Below are 16618 nucleotides of genomic sequence, written 5' to 3' on the forward strand. Positions count from 1 at the left end.
TCGACCATTCGGAGTTTCGGGGGAGAAAGGACCCCACAGCCTCTCCAGTAGGTGGGCTTTGTGGAGGGGCCCCGGGGAAGATGCAGGTGGGGAGGGAGGCGCTCGGACCCCTGCCAGTCCACTTTGGTCTCTTAAGGAATAGTGTCTCTGGTAAGATTTAATTTGATGAAAAGGGTTCCAAAGCTTTAAAGAAAAAAACCTGTGAAACCACCGATCGAATGACTATAAAGGACTTAGCATAGCACTTCGAGGTTCTTTTTTTTAAAAAATATTGATTTTTTTACAGAGAGGAAGGGAGAGGGATAGAGAGTTAGAAACATCGATCAGCTGCCTCCTGCACACCCCCTACTGAGGATGTGCCTGCAACCAAGGTACATGCCCTTGACCGGAATCGAACCTGGGATCCTTCAGTCCGCAGGCCGATGCTCGGTTTCGGCTCGAGGTTCTTCCTATCGTCCTGTCTTTCGTGACTGTCCTTTTCCTCTTTTCAAATCACTTTTTCAGTTGTTAACATCACCTTTTCTGTTGTTAAAATCACCAAGGGACACTTTTCTTTTTTAATGAAAAAAAAAAATGTTTTCCCTCTCGAGCCGCATGGGGATAGCATGGACATGTAATTGCGTGTAGGTTTAAGCTGGCCAACGTGTTGATGTGCTACATGGACACTTTTTAATTCAAGCAAGAACGTGCCGCCAGAATCCCGGGTGACGGCGGGGCGGGCGGGGCGCGCGCCCGGGGAAGGTCTGCGTTGCACAAGCTGATGTCTCGCGCTCGCGTCGGCCAGAGGCCGTCCTCCTCCACCCCTTCTGGAAAATCGCGAGTTCCCGTCGCCATCCCCAAGCCTCTGCTTCGCTGGCTCTGCTTTCCCAATAAATCATAAGACTCAAGTCCCTGTCGCGGTGTTTGTCGTGAGCGCGTTATTGGAGAGGCAACTAACTTTGCATGGGTGTCCCCAAGCCAGGGGCGCTGGATCCCCTCCCCCGCCTCGGCCGGGACCGCCCAGCCCGGGGATGTCCTCCTGGGTGGGAAGTAAAGGATCCGGAGGCCCTCCCAGCCCCCCGCCCCCCACTCTCCGCACTTGCCCGCCCATCGCCTCCAGCGGAGATGCTGGGAGCCCCAGTGCGGCTGCTCGCCCGGGACAGGGCTCTCCTCCCAGCGCTGAGCACTGGGTCCTGGCAGACGCCCCAAGATTGTTGTGAGCGCTGTAATCTGAACCAGCTGTGTCCAGACGGAGGCCCCATTTGCATTGTTTAACATACTTAGAAAATGAAGTGTTCATTTTTAACATTCCTCCTCCAATTGGTTTAATGCTGAATTACTGAAGAGGGCTAAGCAAAACCAGGTGCTTTCCCTGTCGGCTCTCCAGTGGCTCGGAGGACCCAGGCTCTCCCCTTGTCCTCTCCACGACTCGCTGTCCCCCCCCCCGGAATAAACTATCAGCGAGCCCCACGGGCCCAGAAGAGGCCGAAGTTCAGGAACTGCTCCGAGGGTCCCCCACTGCCAGCGCCGTTTCTTTCTCCCTCTGCCTCCCGGCTCACGCATCTTGGACATGCCAGGATTTCAAAGGTGGGTGCTCCCTTCTGGACTCCTTCCCCCGGGGTCTGGAAACCTTCCTGAACACCGATGCGTGGAAAACGGCTTTGCACGGGTTCAGGCGGTGTCAGGATATTGGAAAAGGCGTTAGCTAGTGATGCAATGACATTGTTAATTGTAAAAAGCTGCGCCTCTGCGCGCTTCCTCTTGAAAGCCTTCTTTTGGGAGTGGGCATTTTATAATCCGGCTTCAGAGTCCGCATCCGACAGAGTCTGCAGACGCCTCAGAGCTCCATCCCTCTTTCTTGTCCGAAAGGGCAGCAAATCAAGTGTGCCGTGTTTCCAAAAATTCACATCTTTTTTTACATTCGGGAGACGGATTACTGGTCCACTAGCCATTATTTTGCTGCATCGGCAGTTGGACAAGCGAAGGGGTGAGCTGCACATCCCGGGGCTAGGTCTGCCCTATATGTGGGATCCAAGGGCATGCGACCCAGAAGACTGAGGCCGATGAAAAGTGGGGACTGCAGACAGAACTACATGTAAGCAAACGTTCTGCTTTTCTTTAAGAAAACTGCAATTCCAGTCGAGGGATCCTTCAGCTTGGAAGAGCTTTAATCTAGATTCTATCTGCATAGTCTTTATTGAGCAAACTCTTGACAATGTAGCTGCTTTATTTATTTATTATTTAAAATATATTTTATTGATTTTTTACAGAGAGGAAGGGAGAGGGAAAGAGAGTTAGAAACATCGATGAGAGAGAAACATCCATCAGCTGCCTCCTGAATACCCCCTACTGGGAATGTGCCCGCAACCAAGGTACATGCCCTTGACCGGAATCGAACCTGGGACCCTTCAGTCCACAGGCCGATGCTAAACTGGTCAGGGCAAAATGTAGTTGCTTTAGGGGGAGGGAGGGAGGGAAGGAGGGAGGGGGGAGAGAGAGAGAGAGAGAGAGAGAGAGAGAGAGAGAGAGAGAGCGCGCGCGCATATGCTGAAAACGAAGCTGTAATAATGTCATTCTGGATTGGGGATACACAGCCCTGTGGTCCCGTGGGTCTCAGGATGGTGCACAAAGTGGGTGGGCCCACTGTTTTCCGAAGTCCCAGGGACCAATTATGAGCATCAGAGGTTTCCCTGGTTTCCTCTAGTTTATTTTTGTAGTTTTCTAGAGTTTTTCGTGACAAGGTGCCACTGTTTGTGACCTGTGAGAGCAGCACGTGTGGGTATTATTTTATTTTTTTGAACACCCTCTCCGTTAGCCTGGCCGGTAGCCTGGAGCTTACCTGGCCCCCAGGACCCAGCCGTGGCTCTTCCTGGAGGCTGACCTCTCCGAGGGGACCTGTCTCCGACGGCTCTCAGCCAGAGAGAGCGGGGGAGTCGGGAGTAGGGGGAGAAATGAGGTTAGCATGCCTTTTCCACTAGCTCTTGAAGTTCACTGCATTCAGGCAACCTGTTCTGTCTCCAACATAAACGAGACAGGGTTTTATAACCAACCGAAAGGAAACTTCATGCGAAGAAACAGGAAAACATTGAAATTCATAATATACAGCCTGGAAAATAAATTTGTTATTGTTCTTTCATTCCTTCCAGATATAAATCTGGCTGTCGCAAATATCAAAAAGCCCTGGGATTTGGCTCCGCGCTTTATAAGGTCGGAGCTGTCTCCAGCGTGCTAGGACCTGGCTCATGCAGGCACCTAGAGGCAATGAAAACTGGTGGATGCTCAGGGTCTTCTTTCTTTGGGTTGGAGACAAGGTGAAGGACTTGGGCTTGCGTCTTCTGGAGCCACACCAGGGTTTTTTTCCCTGTGGATGTCTCCTTAATTCGAGGGCCCACCACGGACCCAGAGCTGTTGATTCAGATGAGCCTTGTGTTATGGATGGAGTGAGTTTTGTAATCTATCAAACACTCTTTCCATGAAGGGAGGGATTGTAATGTGGAGGTGTATTTGAAAGGAACAGGCCACTGAGTCCAACCAGGTCCCAGGTCCCACTGCTCTGTGCAAGAAGCCTTCAAGATCACCTCCTCCAGGAAGCCTTCCCTGACCTTCCTGTCCCTAACTCCCAGCCTGGCCCTCACAGCATTCAATGGGCATGTCTGTCAGTGTCCCAACCAGCGCGTATAGACATTATTGATTCATGTGGCTCCCGACCAGCTCTCCAGAGCAGCGATTGGGTCCTAGTTGTGTGGCTCTTGTGCCCAGGGTTTATACCTGCAAAGAGTAGTGACTCAGACAAATCCCTGTTGAATCATAACACCAAATAAAGCTCCACGTGTGTATAGATTTTATATATATTTTTACCGCCTTAGTCACGTGTAGGCATACCGTTCAGTAGTGTTCAGTACATTCACACTGTTGTGCAACCAACCTCCAGAACTGCTTTCATTCACTTTGCAAAACTGACCTTTATCCCCGTTAAACAACTATCCATTCTCTCCTTCCTCCAGCCCCTGGCAGCCACCCTTCTACGTTCTGTCTCTCTGATTTTGATTGCTGCAGGCACCTCACATAAGTGGAATCATACAGTGTTTATCTTTCTGTGACTGGCTTATTTCACTTAGCAGGATGTCCTCAGGGTTCATCCAGGATGTGGCGCGCGTGTCAGAATGTCATTCCTTTCTAAGGCTGAGTCATAGGTCATGGAACATAGATACCACATTTGGTGTGTCCATTCGTCCATCCATGAATGAAAGGTTGTTCCCATCTCTTGGCTCTTGTGAATAATGCTGCTTAGGAATGTGGGTGCACAGGTGTCTCTCTGAGACCCTGTTTTTCATTCTTTGGGGTATATACCCAGAAGTGGGGTTGCTGGATCCTAGGGTAATTCTACTTTTAGTTTTTAAAGAAGCCGTCATCCTGTTTTCCATCGTGGCTGCACCGTTTGACATTCCCATGACAGGTGCTCACGGGGCCCAGTGGCTCCACGTCCTCACCACGCGTTCCCTGCTTGTTGATTCTAGCTCTCCTGATGGGTGTGGCGCTCAAAAGTTCAGTTTTGCAGAATGAAAGGCGTTCTGGAGGTGGCAGCGATGCTGTATTTTTAAAGCATATCAGAGGGAAGGTAGGGGAGGGTGGGGGAAAGGAGGAGAGGTCAACCAAAGGACTTCTATGCATGAATATAAGCCTAACCAATGGACACGAACACCAGGGGGGTGAGGGCATGAGTGGGGGGGGGGGAGAATGGGGGGTTAATGGAGGGATGAGGACACATATGTAATACCTTAATCAATAAAGACATTAAAAAAAATAAAGCATATTGGCGGCTATGATTTTATTGGGAAGAAGTTCGTGTTGTTGAAGGGTGGGAATCTCCGGCTCAGAGAGGTCTGGTGGTTTGTGGATGTCAGAGCTGCCCCGTCCCTCGATTTCTTGACTCCCCCTAAGCTTCCTGCTGTGCTGCTGCTCCTGTAGCCGGGTCCCCTCTCCTCTGCTCCCTCGGGGGCAGCGTGACGCACACTCCCGCACTCCGGGATCTGGTGACTTCCCTGCGACACCTTCCTTCTGTGGAACCCGTGTGCCTCCCATTTGCACTTTCACCGTCTGAGGGCGCGAGGCTCCTTCCCTCTGTTACTGACTCAGAATAAAGATGTTTGGACTCAGGCCAGTCTCCCTGTGTGACGAGTGAGGTCAGAGCAATTGGCCAATACATTGTCAATACCACAGCCGGCGGGGGTTAGATTTGTGCTTGGAAGTAGCAAAAACCTTCTATTTAAAAAAATGCCGTCTTGCCCTAACTGCTTTGGCTCGGTAGATGGAGCGTCGGCCTGCGCACTGAAGGGTCCCAGGTTCGATTCCGGTCAAGGGCATGTACCTTGGTTGCGGGCACATCCCCAGTAGGGGGTGTGCAGGAGGCAGCTGATCGATGTTTCTCTCCCGTCGATGTTTCTAACTCTCTATCCCTCTCCCTTCCTCTCTGTGAAAGATCAATAAAATATATTTAAAAAATAAATAAATAAAAAGAATTAAAAAATGCCGTCTAACACATTATCTGAGCATATGACACCAGTGGAAGAGATGGGTCTGTATGGGGTGGTTGGGGTACCTGGGGTCCCCCCATATAAGCACAAGGTGACCTCCCCGTTGTAAATGCCCAGCAGCGGGAGGTCCATGTGCGCCCGCAGACCTGGCTCCTGGAAGTATCCTGGGCATTTATTTCGCCTTTTATGCCTTTCGCAGGATTCTCACTGTCACCATTCTGGCTTTCTGTCTTCCACGTCCTGGGAATGCACAGGTAAGATTTTATTTTGTGAATCATCTAGAACAGGGGTGGGCAAACTTTTTGACTCGAGGGCCACAGTGGGTTCTTAAACTGGACCGGAGGGCCGGAACAAAAGCATGGATGGAGTGTTTGTGTGAACTAATAAAAATTCAAAGTAAAGGAGCAGAGGGGAGAGCAAGAGAACCCTCCGCTCTTTCGGCTCCATGGGCCGGATAGAACAGCCGAACGGGCCGGATCCGGCCCGTGGGCCGTAGTTTGCCCACGGCTGATCTAGAAGCATGTTAAACCTCAGGTTGTCCAGCCACACATTAGCATCCTAGGATTTTTTTTGGGGGGGGGGGTGCAGGGGGCTTTATAGTTTACCTAAATCAAGCCCTTCCTTATACAGAGATGAAAGCTGGGGCTCAGAAAAGTTGAGACCTGATCTAGGTGATGTAGTTCACACGTGGCAGGGCAGGGACCGTGGTCCCTGACTCCCAATTCAAGGTTCTTATCTAGGATCCTCCTTCCTCATTTGCATCCCTCTGGGGGTGTCTTGACTTACCTGAGATGTGAAGTGAGATGTGCGCTGGTGGTGTGGGCAGCGGTGCCCCTGCGTGCCTGCCCTGGGCATCAGTCAGTGAGCCAGGCACCCAGCTCTCCTGAGGGTCCTGGGCAGCCTCCTGGCTGGGCTGCTCTGCTTCTTCTGCCCCAAGGCTCCAAGGCTCCTGGGCCTCCTCCCAGGAAAGCAGGCAAATCCAGCCTCTCCACACACCACCCTCAGCTCAGGGAAGCCTGACTCCTAACACCTGGTTCCCAGAACATGGCAGGCTCCCGGGTCTGCCCAGAAGGACTGTCAACCCCCATGGCGTTTTCCTTTCTCTTTTTTAAAATTGATTTCAGAGAGAAGAAGGGAGAGGGAGAGAGAGAGAGAAACATCAATGATGAGAGAGAATCATTGACTGGCTGCCTCCTGCCCAACCCCCACTGGGGATGGAGCCCAGAACCCGAGCACGTGCCCTGACCGGGAATCGAACCATGACCTCTAGGTTCATGGGTCGACGCTCAACCACTGTGCCACACCGGCCAGGCCATGATGTTTTTCTAAATGCATAAAGTTGTAACTCACGTGGTATGTGAAGCCGACAACCCTCCGGGACTGTTGCAGATCTGTTTCTGGAAGTGTCTCTGTGTGATTGTCTTCTGAGGTTGAAATGGAGGCGTTTCCCCAATTCTGCTTTTCCTAGGAAACTGCATCACTGCGTAGCTTTTATTTTATGTACAGACCTCAGGATCTGGTGGGGGGTTTCACAGGGTACAAGGGACTGGGTGCTGAGAAGGTGAGGTTAAAAGCACCCCGAGAGAGTGATTGCCCTTAAAAAGCAGTCATATCCATTCCCAGAAAGGGGTGGACACAGGACGTGCCTTGTCGGGCAGATCAGATGTGATTATTATTGCGTTTCATGACAAAACCCCAGGAACCATCTGCTAAAAATAGAGGTTTTGGAGCAACAGTGAGGGAGCTTTACAAGTAATGCTGAGTATAAAAAAATGTACGAAAATGCAAAAGAAGGAGAGGAAGAAGAAAGAAGAAGAAAAGGAGGTGGAGGAAGGGGGGGGAAGAGGAGGAGGAGGAGAAGAAGGGGAAATAGACATTATAATACAAGTATTAGTATTATGGCTGCTTTTTTCCCCCCTTGACTGTATTTCCTGAACTTTCTGTGATGCCATTATAATGCTTTTACAGTTAAACAAAAATGAGTGAGTGAAATGACCTTGCCTCCTCCTCTCTCTCCGCAGCAACAGTGCACGAATGGTTTTGACCTGGACCGCCCGTCGGGACAGTGCATAGGTAAGAGGCCACAGATGACCCCTCGCTGGGTGGGGACGCTCAGTGACACTGTTGTCTAGGATTGTCAGTCTGTGTTCGCCTTGCCCATGGGAGAAATCAGTGCCCCGGAACAGATGAGGTCCATGACACCCTTCCATCCACCACCTTCTCTGTGCCCATCACCTTAACCATAAGCCCTGGGAGGGGGCAAAGATGAGTAAGAATTGACTCTTGTTTCCAAGGAGCTGTCCATCTGTGTTAGTTTCCTATGGCTGCCATAATAAATTACCACTGACCTGGTGGCCTAAAGAACACACATTTATTATGTCACTGATCTGGAGGTCAAACGTTCCACAGAGGTCTGCCAGGTTCATACTGAGGTGCCAACGAGGCTTTGTTCCTTCCTGGAGGGAGCGGGGGGAGGAGTCCATGTCCTCGCTCATGTGTATTGCTGGCAGAATTGAGTTTCTTTTTATAAATTGAGATAGAGTTGACGTATAACTTTGGTAAGGGTAAACTGTCCAACATGTTGATGTGATGTACTTATACATTGCAATGTGATAATGTGATTACCACCACAGCATTTGCTAACATCTCCATCACATAATGTAATTCCCACTCCTTTTTTGTGGTGAGAACGCTTGAGAGCTACTCTCATAGCAATTTTCAGTCATACAATACAGCACTGTTAGCGACAATCACAGGGGTGTGCATCAGGTCCCCAGAACTTACCACCTTATAACTGAATGTTCAGGCTCTTCTACCAGCCTCTCCCTATTTCCTCCGCCCCCAGCCCCTGGCCACCACCATTCCTCTCACTGTGTTTCTAAGTTTGGCTTTTTTAGATTCCACATATAAGTGAGATTACACAGCATTTATCTTTCCGTGTCTAACTTATCTCAGCATGACGCCTCCAAGATCCACCCATGTGGTAGCAAATGGCAGGATTTCCTTCTTCCTTGCGACTGAATGATATTCCTGTGTGTGTGTGTGTGTGTATGTGTGTGTGTGTGTGTGATATCTTCTTTATCCGTTCATCTACAGAGGGACACTTAGGGTGTTTCCACATCTTGGCTGTGATGAATAATGCTGCCATGAACATGGGAGTGTGGAGACCTCTTGGAGATCCTGTTTTCATTTCCTTTAGATAAATGCCCAGAAGTGGAATTGTTGGATCAGATGGTAGTTCTGTTTTTAACTTTTTGAGGAACTCCCATCCTGCTTTCCCACAGACTTGGTTTCTTGTGGTTGTAGGACTGAGGCACCTGTCTTCTGTGGCTGTTCGCTGAGGACCCTTTCCAGTTTCCCTCCCTCACTCCTTGGCTCACGGTCCCTCCCTCTGTCTTCAAAGCCAGCACCACGCTAAGTGCCTCGCAAGCTTCTAACCTCTTCTTTTTCCGTTGTTGCATCCTGACCAATCCTTCTGCCTCTTCTTCCACTTTTAAGGGCTTACACATGATTACAATGGGCCCACCCAGATGATCCCCTCTCAAGGTCAGCTGAATAGCAACATTAGTTCCATCTGCTACCTACTTCCCCTTTGTCAGGTAACCTAATGTAACCATGGGGTTGGGACAGACGTGTTGGGGGCTGTTCTCCTAGCACACCATCTAATGGGAGAGGTACACCTGGGTGCAGTGAACTCTACCAAGTTGAGGCAATAGCGATGGGCTCTGCAAAAGGAGGAGAGGATCCTCCTTTTGAATTGGATCTATCTATCTATCTATCTATCTATCTATCTATCTATCACCTATCTAGATATATCCAGTTCAATATATATCCAATTATATATGAGATTATAAATGAGAAGAAGGAGTAGCAGCCTGAGAAATGGTATTCCAGGTGGAAGGAACAGCATAAGCAAAGACCAGGGGTGGAAAGGACGTTGAGAGTGGAGAATAGTTTGTTGTGGATGGAGCATCGGATACATGAGAAGAATAAGGCAGTCCTGCCTCAGATATATATTTAGCTTTTTAATTATATTTGATTTAGGCCAAATCATGTATCTTTCCTGGGCTCACGTCAGCTCAGATAACCAGAGGGGGGATAGATGGTTTAAAAAAATGATAAGTGGTGAGGACTAAAACCCTGCCCTGGAAAACCTAGGTCTGAAGAGGATGAGGCTATGCCCAGGGGCACAGAAAAGGGAAGCACCCATCTTTTCTGACCCACCAGTTGTTGTTTTTTAAAATATATTTTTATTGATTTCAGAGAAGAAGGGAGAGGGAGAGAGAGATAGAAACATCAGTGATGAGAGAGAATCATTGATTGGGTGCCTCCTGCATGCCCCACACTGGGGATCGAGCCCACAATCTGGGTATGTGCCCTGACTGGGAATGGAACCATGACCTCCTGGTTCATAGATCGACGCTCAACCCCTGAGCCATGCCAGCTGGGCCTGCTGACCCACCAGTTCTATGGGTGATTTCAGACTTGCAGCTACTGAATGGGGCATTCAGAGCCTCAACATCTCTCGTTCCCAAGCTGGGAGCTGGTGCGAGTTGCTCAGGTGAAATGGCTGGGCGGAGCTGTCAGGTATCTCTCCCCCAGCCTCCTGCCCCACAGGGAGCGGCCCCCAAGGCTAGCGAGAGGGCCCAGTGTGGGGGGCAGGTCAGCTGCTCATGCTGGAGCCAGAGTGCAGGCCTCCCCTGCCCTGGCCTGGCCCAGGAAATCAGGTTTTCTAGAGCACCTACCTCCCCTTCCAGGCATAGCCAGCAGAACACCAGCCTGGCCGGAAATGGGCCTTGTTGCTGGCGCGGTGTGAGCTGACTTTCAAGTAAGGCTCCACTTTCTTCACAAGTAACCAGCTCTCGGTCAAGCCTTGTCTTTCTTGAAGCAAGGGACACTTTCTCCGGCCCAGCTGTTATTCAGAGTGGAAATGGGAGCGATTCTTAGGTGTATCCCAGTGTTTCCTGAGTATCCTGTGGGCACACCAAAGTAAGATGCCATGCCCACAGATAAACTCTTTCTTTCAATAGTTATATCTTTATTTGTACTGTTACCTTCTATTTATGCTAATTGATGGTGTTTTTCATTTGCTGCAGTCACGTAAAAGTTTTAAAAATATGCTTACTCGAATTTCAAATGTGGGTTCATTTTTTTTTAAGTATTAAGAACGATCATACAGGTTTTTGTGGATAAGGCCAAGGCCGTGGTGGTGGTATTTGATGGCTGATGTTTGGGTGACGCTAGTCAATTTGACTCAACGTGGCTAACCTTTGGGAGTACCTGCGGGCGATGAGCCAGGCACTGTTTGGGCGCCGATGCTGGTGAAGTGTTGGGGTTCTCCGCGGCTCTGCCTCAGTGAGCCCCGTGCACAGTGTGGCCAGGGGCCGCTGACGCCCGTCCTTTCTGTGGCCTTCCAGATATCGATGAATGCCGGACCATCCCTGAGGCCTGCCGAGGAGACATGATGTGTGTGAACCAAAACGGCGGGTACCTGTGCATCCCCCGAACAAACCCAGTGTACCGGGGGCCCTACTCGAACCCCTACTCCACCTCCTACTCAGGTCCATACCCAGCAGCTGCCCCACCGCTCCCGGCTCCAAACTACCCCACGATTTCCAGGCCTCTCATTTGCCGCTTTGGATTCCAGATGGATGAAGGCAACCAGTGTGTGGGTGAGTAGCCCAGCACCTTGGGCCCCCTGTCCACTGTGCCTGGCAAAGGCCGCGCCCTAATCCAGCAGGTTCACCCCGACAGGTTATTAGCTGCCCTTCCATGCACCCGTGAAACAATGACTTACTTTCTACATCGTTTTTTCACCTAGGAGTAGTTTAGTTTACTGTGTCATTGACAGTTCTCCAAAAAGCCAATTTATCTACCTGCTTATCATCTATCTATCTATCTATCTATCTATCTATCTATCTATCTATCACCTATCTACCTATCTATCTATCATCTATCTACCTATCTATCTACCTATTTATCATCTATCCATCTATCTTTTGATATTATCTATTTATCCTCTATCTGTTTAAAGACCAGATTCATATTTTCCCTGTGCAATAACAAATGCAACTTGTCAAACTTAGTAAGTGAAGCCCAGAATGAGATCGAGAAAGGACTAGCGCTTTCTTTCCATCGCCCTCGCCGTGAATGGAATGTATGCTCCTGAAATAAAAGAAGCTTCGAGGGCCAAGACCAACTGGTCTGGAAAGAACGTGGGTTCCTTGAGTGGGGACCAATGCCCTGATGGGAGCTTGTAGCATGAGTAGGTCTCTGGGAGAAGGCGTTTGCCTTGAGGTCCCAAGGGAGCTGTGAGTGGTGTGATGGATGCCCTGGTGAGCTGTGGTAGTCCCTTGGCCAGGGTGACCTTGGCAGAGGGTTACCTGGAATCCTCCCTGGTCACTTGGCTGTGGTCAGACCAGAACCTTTGCAACTGTCTCCAGCTTTGGGAAATGGAGTGATGGTGACTCCATGTACCTCATCTACAAAATCTGTTTGTACCTAGAGCCCCATTATAAGCATATTTATAAATTAGATACATATCCTGTTTTACCAATATGGTTTGAGGAGTATAACTCATATGCAGGAAATAGAAAAATGTAAGGGATGTGATAAAAATTGTGAAGTTCTAATATGTCCTTCCTTTACTCCAAAAGTTTAGGAGAACATCGGTCTACTTAGTGAGATTTTTGTTGGACCCATTTCAGGGTTCTGGAGTGATGAGCTATAACCAACTGTTAGAGGTTGTGTGGTGATTTTGTAATGTCTTTTATATATGTTCATGCAAATGAGTGCATTTATATTTGAATACATGCAAATCACATGCAAATGCGTCTGTCAGAGCTACAAGGGAATAGTGGATACACCTGAACCCAAACTTCTCTGGTCTGTCTCAAGAGGTGGGGTATCAGGGGAATGGGGTCAGTGGGGGAGAGCTGGTTGATGGTCACTTGGAATGTAGATGACTGTGCAGAGGGAAGGAGCGTGGGGCCCCATCAAGTCAGGGCTGACGCTTTGGTGGGGAAGATAGGAACACACTTCCTTATAACAAGCAGCAGAACCACGGATGTTGTAGCTGGAAGGGACTTTACAACTTAACTTTAGCGTCTTCACTTTACAGAAAAGGGGATGTGGACTCCAACGAGTTAGATAGCAGCAGAGGTAGGACGGGAGTCCACTGTCCTGACAACCACAGTCTCCATTCTCCTAACGGCACCATGCGCCGCTTGCCTCTGTAGAAAGAAATGATCTCAAAAGCGAGTACAGAGAAAGCGAGGTTGGGGTGGGGGTGCAGCTCTCCCCTGTGGGGCCGGGCAGGCCCAGGGCCTGTGCACCTCTGGAAGTGGAGAAGGGGTGTAATGACAGGTGGAGCGCTCCAGGTTTTCAGGAGGAATCTGAGTGGAGGAGGGGAGAAGGGTCAGCACTATCTGAGGTCTTGGGCGATCTCACGGGCCCCTGTTGCGGAGCAGCTGGGAAGCGCCCAGGACTCCCCGACGTCACCCTGTCTCCTACAGACCTCTTCCAGGACCCCAGTGCCCTTGAGAATGAGGACATGGCTGGGAAACCTATTCATCTCCTGGTCCCTAGGATGGCATGCGGTTTTACAGCTTGAAACCTGTCACATGGAAGATGTGGAGCCTTCATAATGGCCCTTTTGTAAGGAAAATACAATCTAGGAACCCTAGTGGGGACTGGCACTGGGCCCGTCCATTTCCAGAAAATTCAGCATTATGCATTCATAAGTCCGGCGTTCTTTCTAACTTCCCTTCACTCCACCCCACCGTTTCCTGGTTTACAGAGGGTCCTTCTGGGCATTGAAAGGGATGGCCTCCTGGGCAGGAGCAAGGGAGGGACAGGGAAGGGAGTCTTTCTTTCCAGCACTGTTCCCTCTGGGAAGAGGGATGAGAGAGGTGGGCCTGGGAACCGGCCACATGGGAGCAAGGCACAGAGGTGGCCGAAGAGGGGGAAGGACCCGAGAGGGGACATTGTGGTCACTGCCCCGAGAAAGACAATGTCGGTGCCTCCCAGAGCGCAGGTCTGGTCCTGTGGAGGAAGCGTGGGATGAGCGGTGTCTGGTTGGACGAGTTGGGAAACGTTTCTGAAACTTCGGTGTTCTAAGAGAGGAGGACCAGATCTCCAAAGGAGCCTCTCCCACCTCCTCCTCAAAACGAGAGTAGACAGCAGTAGCCACCGCGGCAGCAGTAATGACCGTGAGCACTGGTCGAGTGCTGCGCGCTAGCCCCTTCATAGGAACGCGCACCTGCCCCTGTCCGCAGCCCCACAGGCGGGACTGTTATTCCTGTTGGACGCTGACGATGTGAAGCTCAGAGAGGTGAAGAAGATGGGTCAAGCCAGCACTTGAACCCATTCAGGCTCTGGATGAGGAAACTGAGGTCCAGCAGAGTAAAGGTTTTTCAGAGAATCAGTACTGGAGCCATCATTAACAACTAGGGCCTTCTCTTCTTTTTTTTTTGTAATTAACATTTGTGTTCTGTAAAACCTTGAGCCTAGACGAAAGCGGAGAGAACAAAATGAACACACACCTCCTTATGCCCCGCTTCAGTAATTGTCAGTATAGACCCCGCCTCATTTCTCCTTTGCCCTCACCTCGTGGATTTCTTTAAAGCATTGTCTAATTCAGTGGTCGGCAAACTGCAGCTCGCGAGCCACATGCGGCTCTTTGGCCCCTTGAGTGTGGCTCTCCCACAAAATACCACGGCCTGGGCGAGTCTATTTTGAAGAAGTGGCGTTAGAAGAAGTTTAAGTTTAAAAAATTTGGCTCTCAAAAGGAATTTCAATCGTTGTATTATTGATATTTGGCTCTGTTGACTAATGAGTTTGCCGACCACTGGTCTAATTTCAGCCTTATCTCCTTCAAAATGTATCTCTCAGAGATAACGTTTCTTGTAAAAAAAATTAGCCACAGTACTGTCATCAAACCTACAAACATCAGCAACGGTTCCTTTTCCTTATTAAATATCTAGGTAGTGTTCAGATTTCTCTGATTGTCCCTAAATGTCTTTTTTCTGTTGCTTGGTTTGAATCAGATTCAAACAAGGTCTACAAATTACATTTGGTTGACAACCCTCTTAACTCCCTCTTAATCTTTTTTGTTTCCTTTGCCACTTGAAAGAGGCTGAGTTGTTTGTCCTGTAGAATTTCCTGCATTTGGGGCGTAGCCGATCGCATTCTTGTGGTGGCATTTAGCATGTGCCTCTATCCCACCACGTCCCTGTGAGCTGCAAGAGTTACATCCAGCCCTAACCGGTTTGGCTCGGTGGATAGAGCGTCAGCCTGTGGACTGAAAGGTCCCAGGTTCAATTCCGGTCAAGGGCATGTACCTTGGTTGCGGGCACATCCCCAGTAGGGTGTGTGCAGGAGGCAGCTGATAGATGTTTCTCTCTCATCGATGTTTCTAACTCTCTATCCCTCTCCCTTCCTCTCTGTAAAAAACCAATAAAATATATTAAAAAAAAGAAAAGAGTTACATCCAGAGACCTGATCCAGTTCAGGTTTAATTTTCTTGGCAAACTGCTTTCCTGGTATCTCCCTGTTCCTTGGTCCCCTCCATGTCCTGGATTCTTCACCTAAGTCTATGAAAGTCTACACAAGAGTTTAGAGAAGCAAATGGACATCCCCTTTCACTGTGGCTATGTTTTTCTGAGTTTTGGACCCACTTTCAAGGAAGCAATTTCCTCCCTGTTGCCCCAATCAGCCCGTGTTCTGTTTCTGCAGGTCGGGCGGGACCAGACTTGGCACCCGGGTCCCTGAGTTTCCCTCTCCACTTCTGTTATGGGTTCCTCGTGGAAGGTGACTAGACCCTGCTCCTTCTGAAACAAAGTTTGGGTTGAGCCCATCAGCCCTTAGTTGTAAATCTGGATCAGTCGGGACACTTGCAGACAGAGTGAACAGTGACCCAGGAGCCAAGAAAACTTTCTGTTATTTAGAAAACTGGCCTCTTGCCTTGGCGGTGCCCAGCACCAGGGCCACCTCCACAAGGACGGTGGGACTCCTGGCTAGTTAGAGTACCTCCCGGATCCTGGACCCTTGGCAGATCTGGAGACCAGCTTCTCGGGATGGAGAGCCGAAAGGACATGGTTAATTGGCAAAGGAGGGGAGGGCTGCTGGAAGGAAGCCTTGCCTACCCAGAACACAACCGAGGCCCAGCCAAAAGGCCAAATCGAACGCCTGCAAAGGGTGCCGAGCCGGCCACAAGACATCGAGGAAGCAGGGTGGGGTGGGATTAACAGCATCGGTGTTGAGGGCTCAGGGTGAGCTGAGCCGAGGGCTTGGGGCACCCTGGCTCTGAACCCCCATTCAGGAACCTTCCTTTCATAGCTCACCACCTCTGAGGCATTTGGTGTAGGTCCCTAAATGCAGATGCCACTTGTTTCTGACTTCGTTTCCTTGAGGGCTCAATGTGTCACCTCTGGGTGAACATGCTTCGTTCTGTCCTTTCTAATCAACTTGGCAATGGCACATCCCATCACTACCGTGCACGGAATGTTCTGTAGTTGAGAAAGCACCCATTTACTGGCCATTGGTGATAACGCAGTATCTTTACTCTCCCAGCCTGGGGTTCGCTCATTGGTCACAGCGCCCAAGTGGACAGAAAGGAACACATGTGAATCCTTTCGGAAGGTGGATGGTTGCTGGGCTTTCTTCTGAGTCATTTTTCTCTGAAAGCCAACCGGTATTTATTCAACCAATGTATGTAGAGAACCCCACTGGTGCCACGCTCTGGCCTGGGCACTGAGGGGGCAGGGAGTCCGGGGCTCTTTCCAGACCTTACTGTCAAGGAAGGGAGAGCAGACGTCAAACAAGCAGCTGAAATACCAGGTGACCGCAGATGGGTTCCTGAAAAGGCGGGGCGACCTTGAGGGGAGAAGCCTGGAATCTAGGCGTCAGACAGGCCTTGCTTCTCCCCTTGGTTAGGCCACGCCTGAGCTGTGAGACCTGGGTCTCAGTTTTCTCGTCTGGACAATGGGTACGACAATGCCTACCTCACAGTAACATGTGAAAATGCCTCATCCGGGTCTGCATGGAGTGTCAGGCAGAAATACCGCAGGGGAAGGATTCGGGGAGGAGGCAGTGAGGGGCCGGAG

The 16618-nt window shown here is 50.0% G+C and overlaps 2 protein-coding genes across 3 annotated transcripts in view; both read left to right on the forward strand.

Annotated features, from left to right (window-relative positions):
- TRIP11 (thyroid hormone receptor interactor 11) overlaps nt 1-7580 on the forward strand; it is an 87266-nt gene extending 79686 nt beyond the window's left edge. The window contains exons 22-23 of the transcript XR_013959875.1: nt 5713-5767; nt 7535-7580. The gene's annotated coding sequence lies outside the window, so the exon portion shown is untranslated. The remainder of the gene's footprint in view (nt 1-5712; nt 5768-7534) is intronic.
- The window catches only part of FBLN5 (fibulin 5), a 71514-nt gene continuing 55996 nt past the window's right edge, over nt 1101-16618 (forward strand). The window contains exons 1-4 of one of the 2 annotated variants that reach the window (XM_080655471.1): nt 1101-1566; nt 5713-5767; nt 7535-7586; nt 10931-11185. In XM_080655471.1, the coding sequence (XP_080511597.1) occupies nt 1550-1566; nt 5713-5767; nt 7535-7586; nt 10931-11185 (379 nt within the window). In that variant the 5' untranslated portion in view covers nt 1101-1549. Of the gene's footprint in view, nt 1567-2039; nt 2075-5712; nt 5768-7534; nt 7587-10930; nt 11186-16618 lie in introns of those variants that run through there. The other variant, XM_080655470.1, reaches the window with a different exon arrangement.

This window comes from Plecotus auritus, assembly GCF_963455305.1.
Source record: "Plecotus auritus genome assembly, chromosome: 1".
In the NCBI taxonomy this organism is placed as follows: Eukaryota; Metazoa; Chordata; class Mammalia; order Chiroptera; family Vespertilionidae; genus Plecotus; species Plecotus auritus.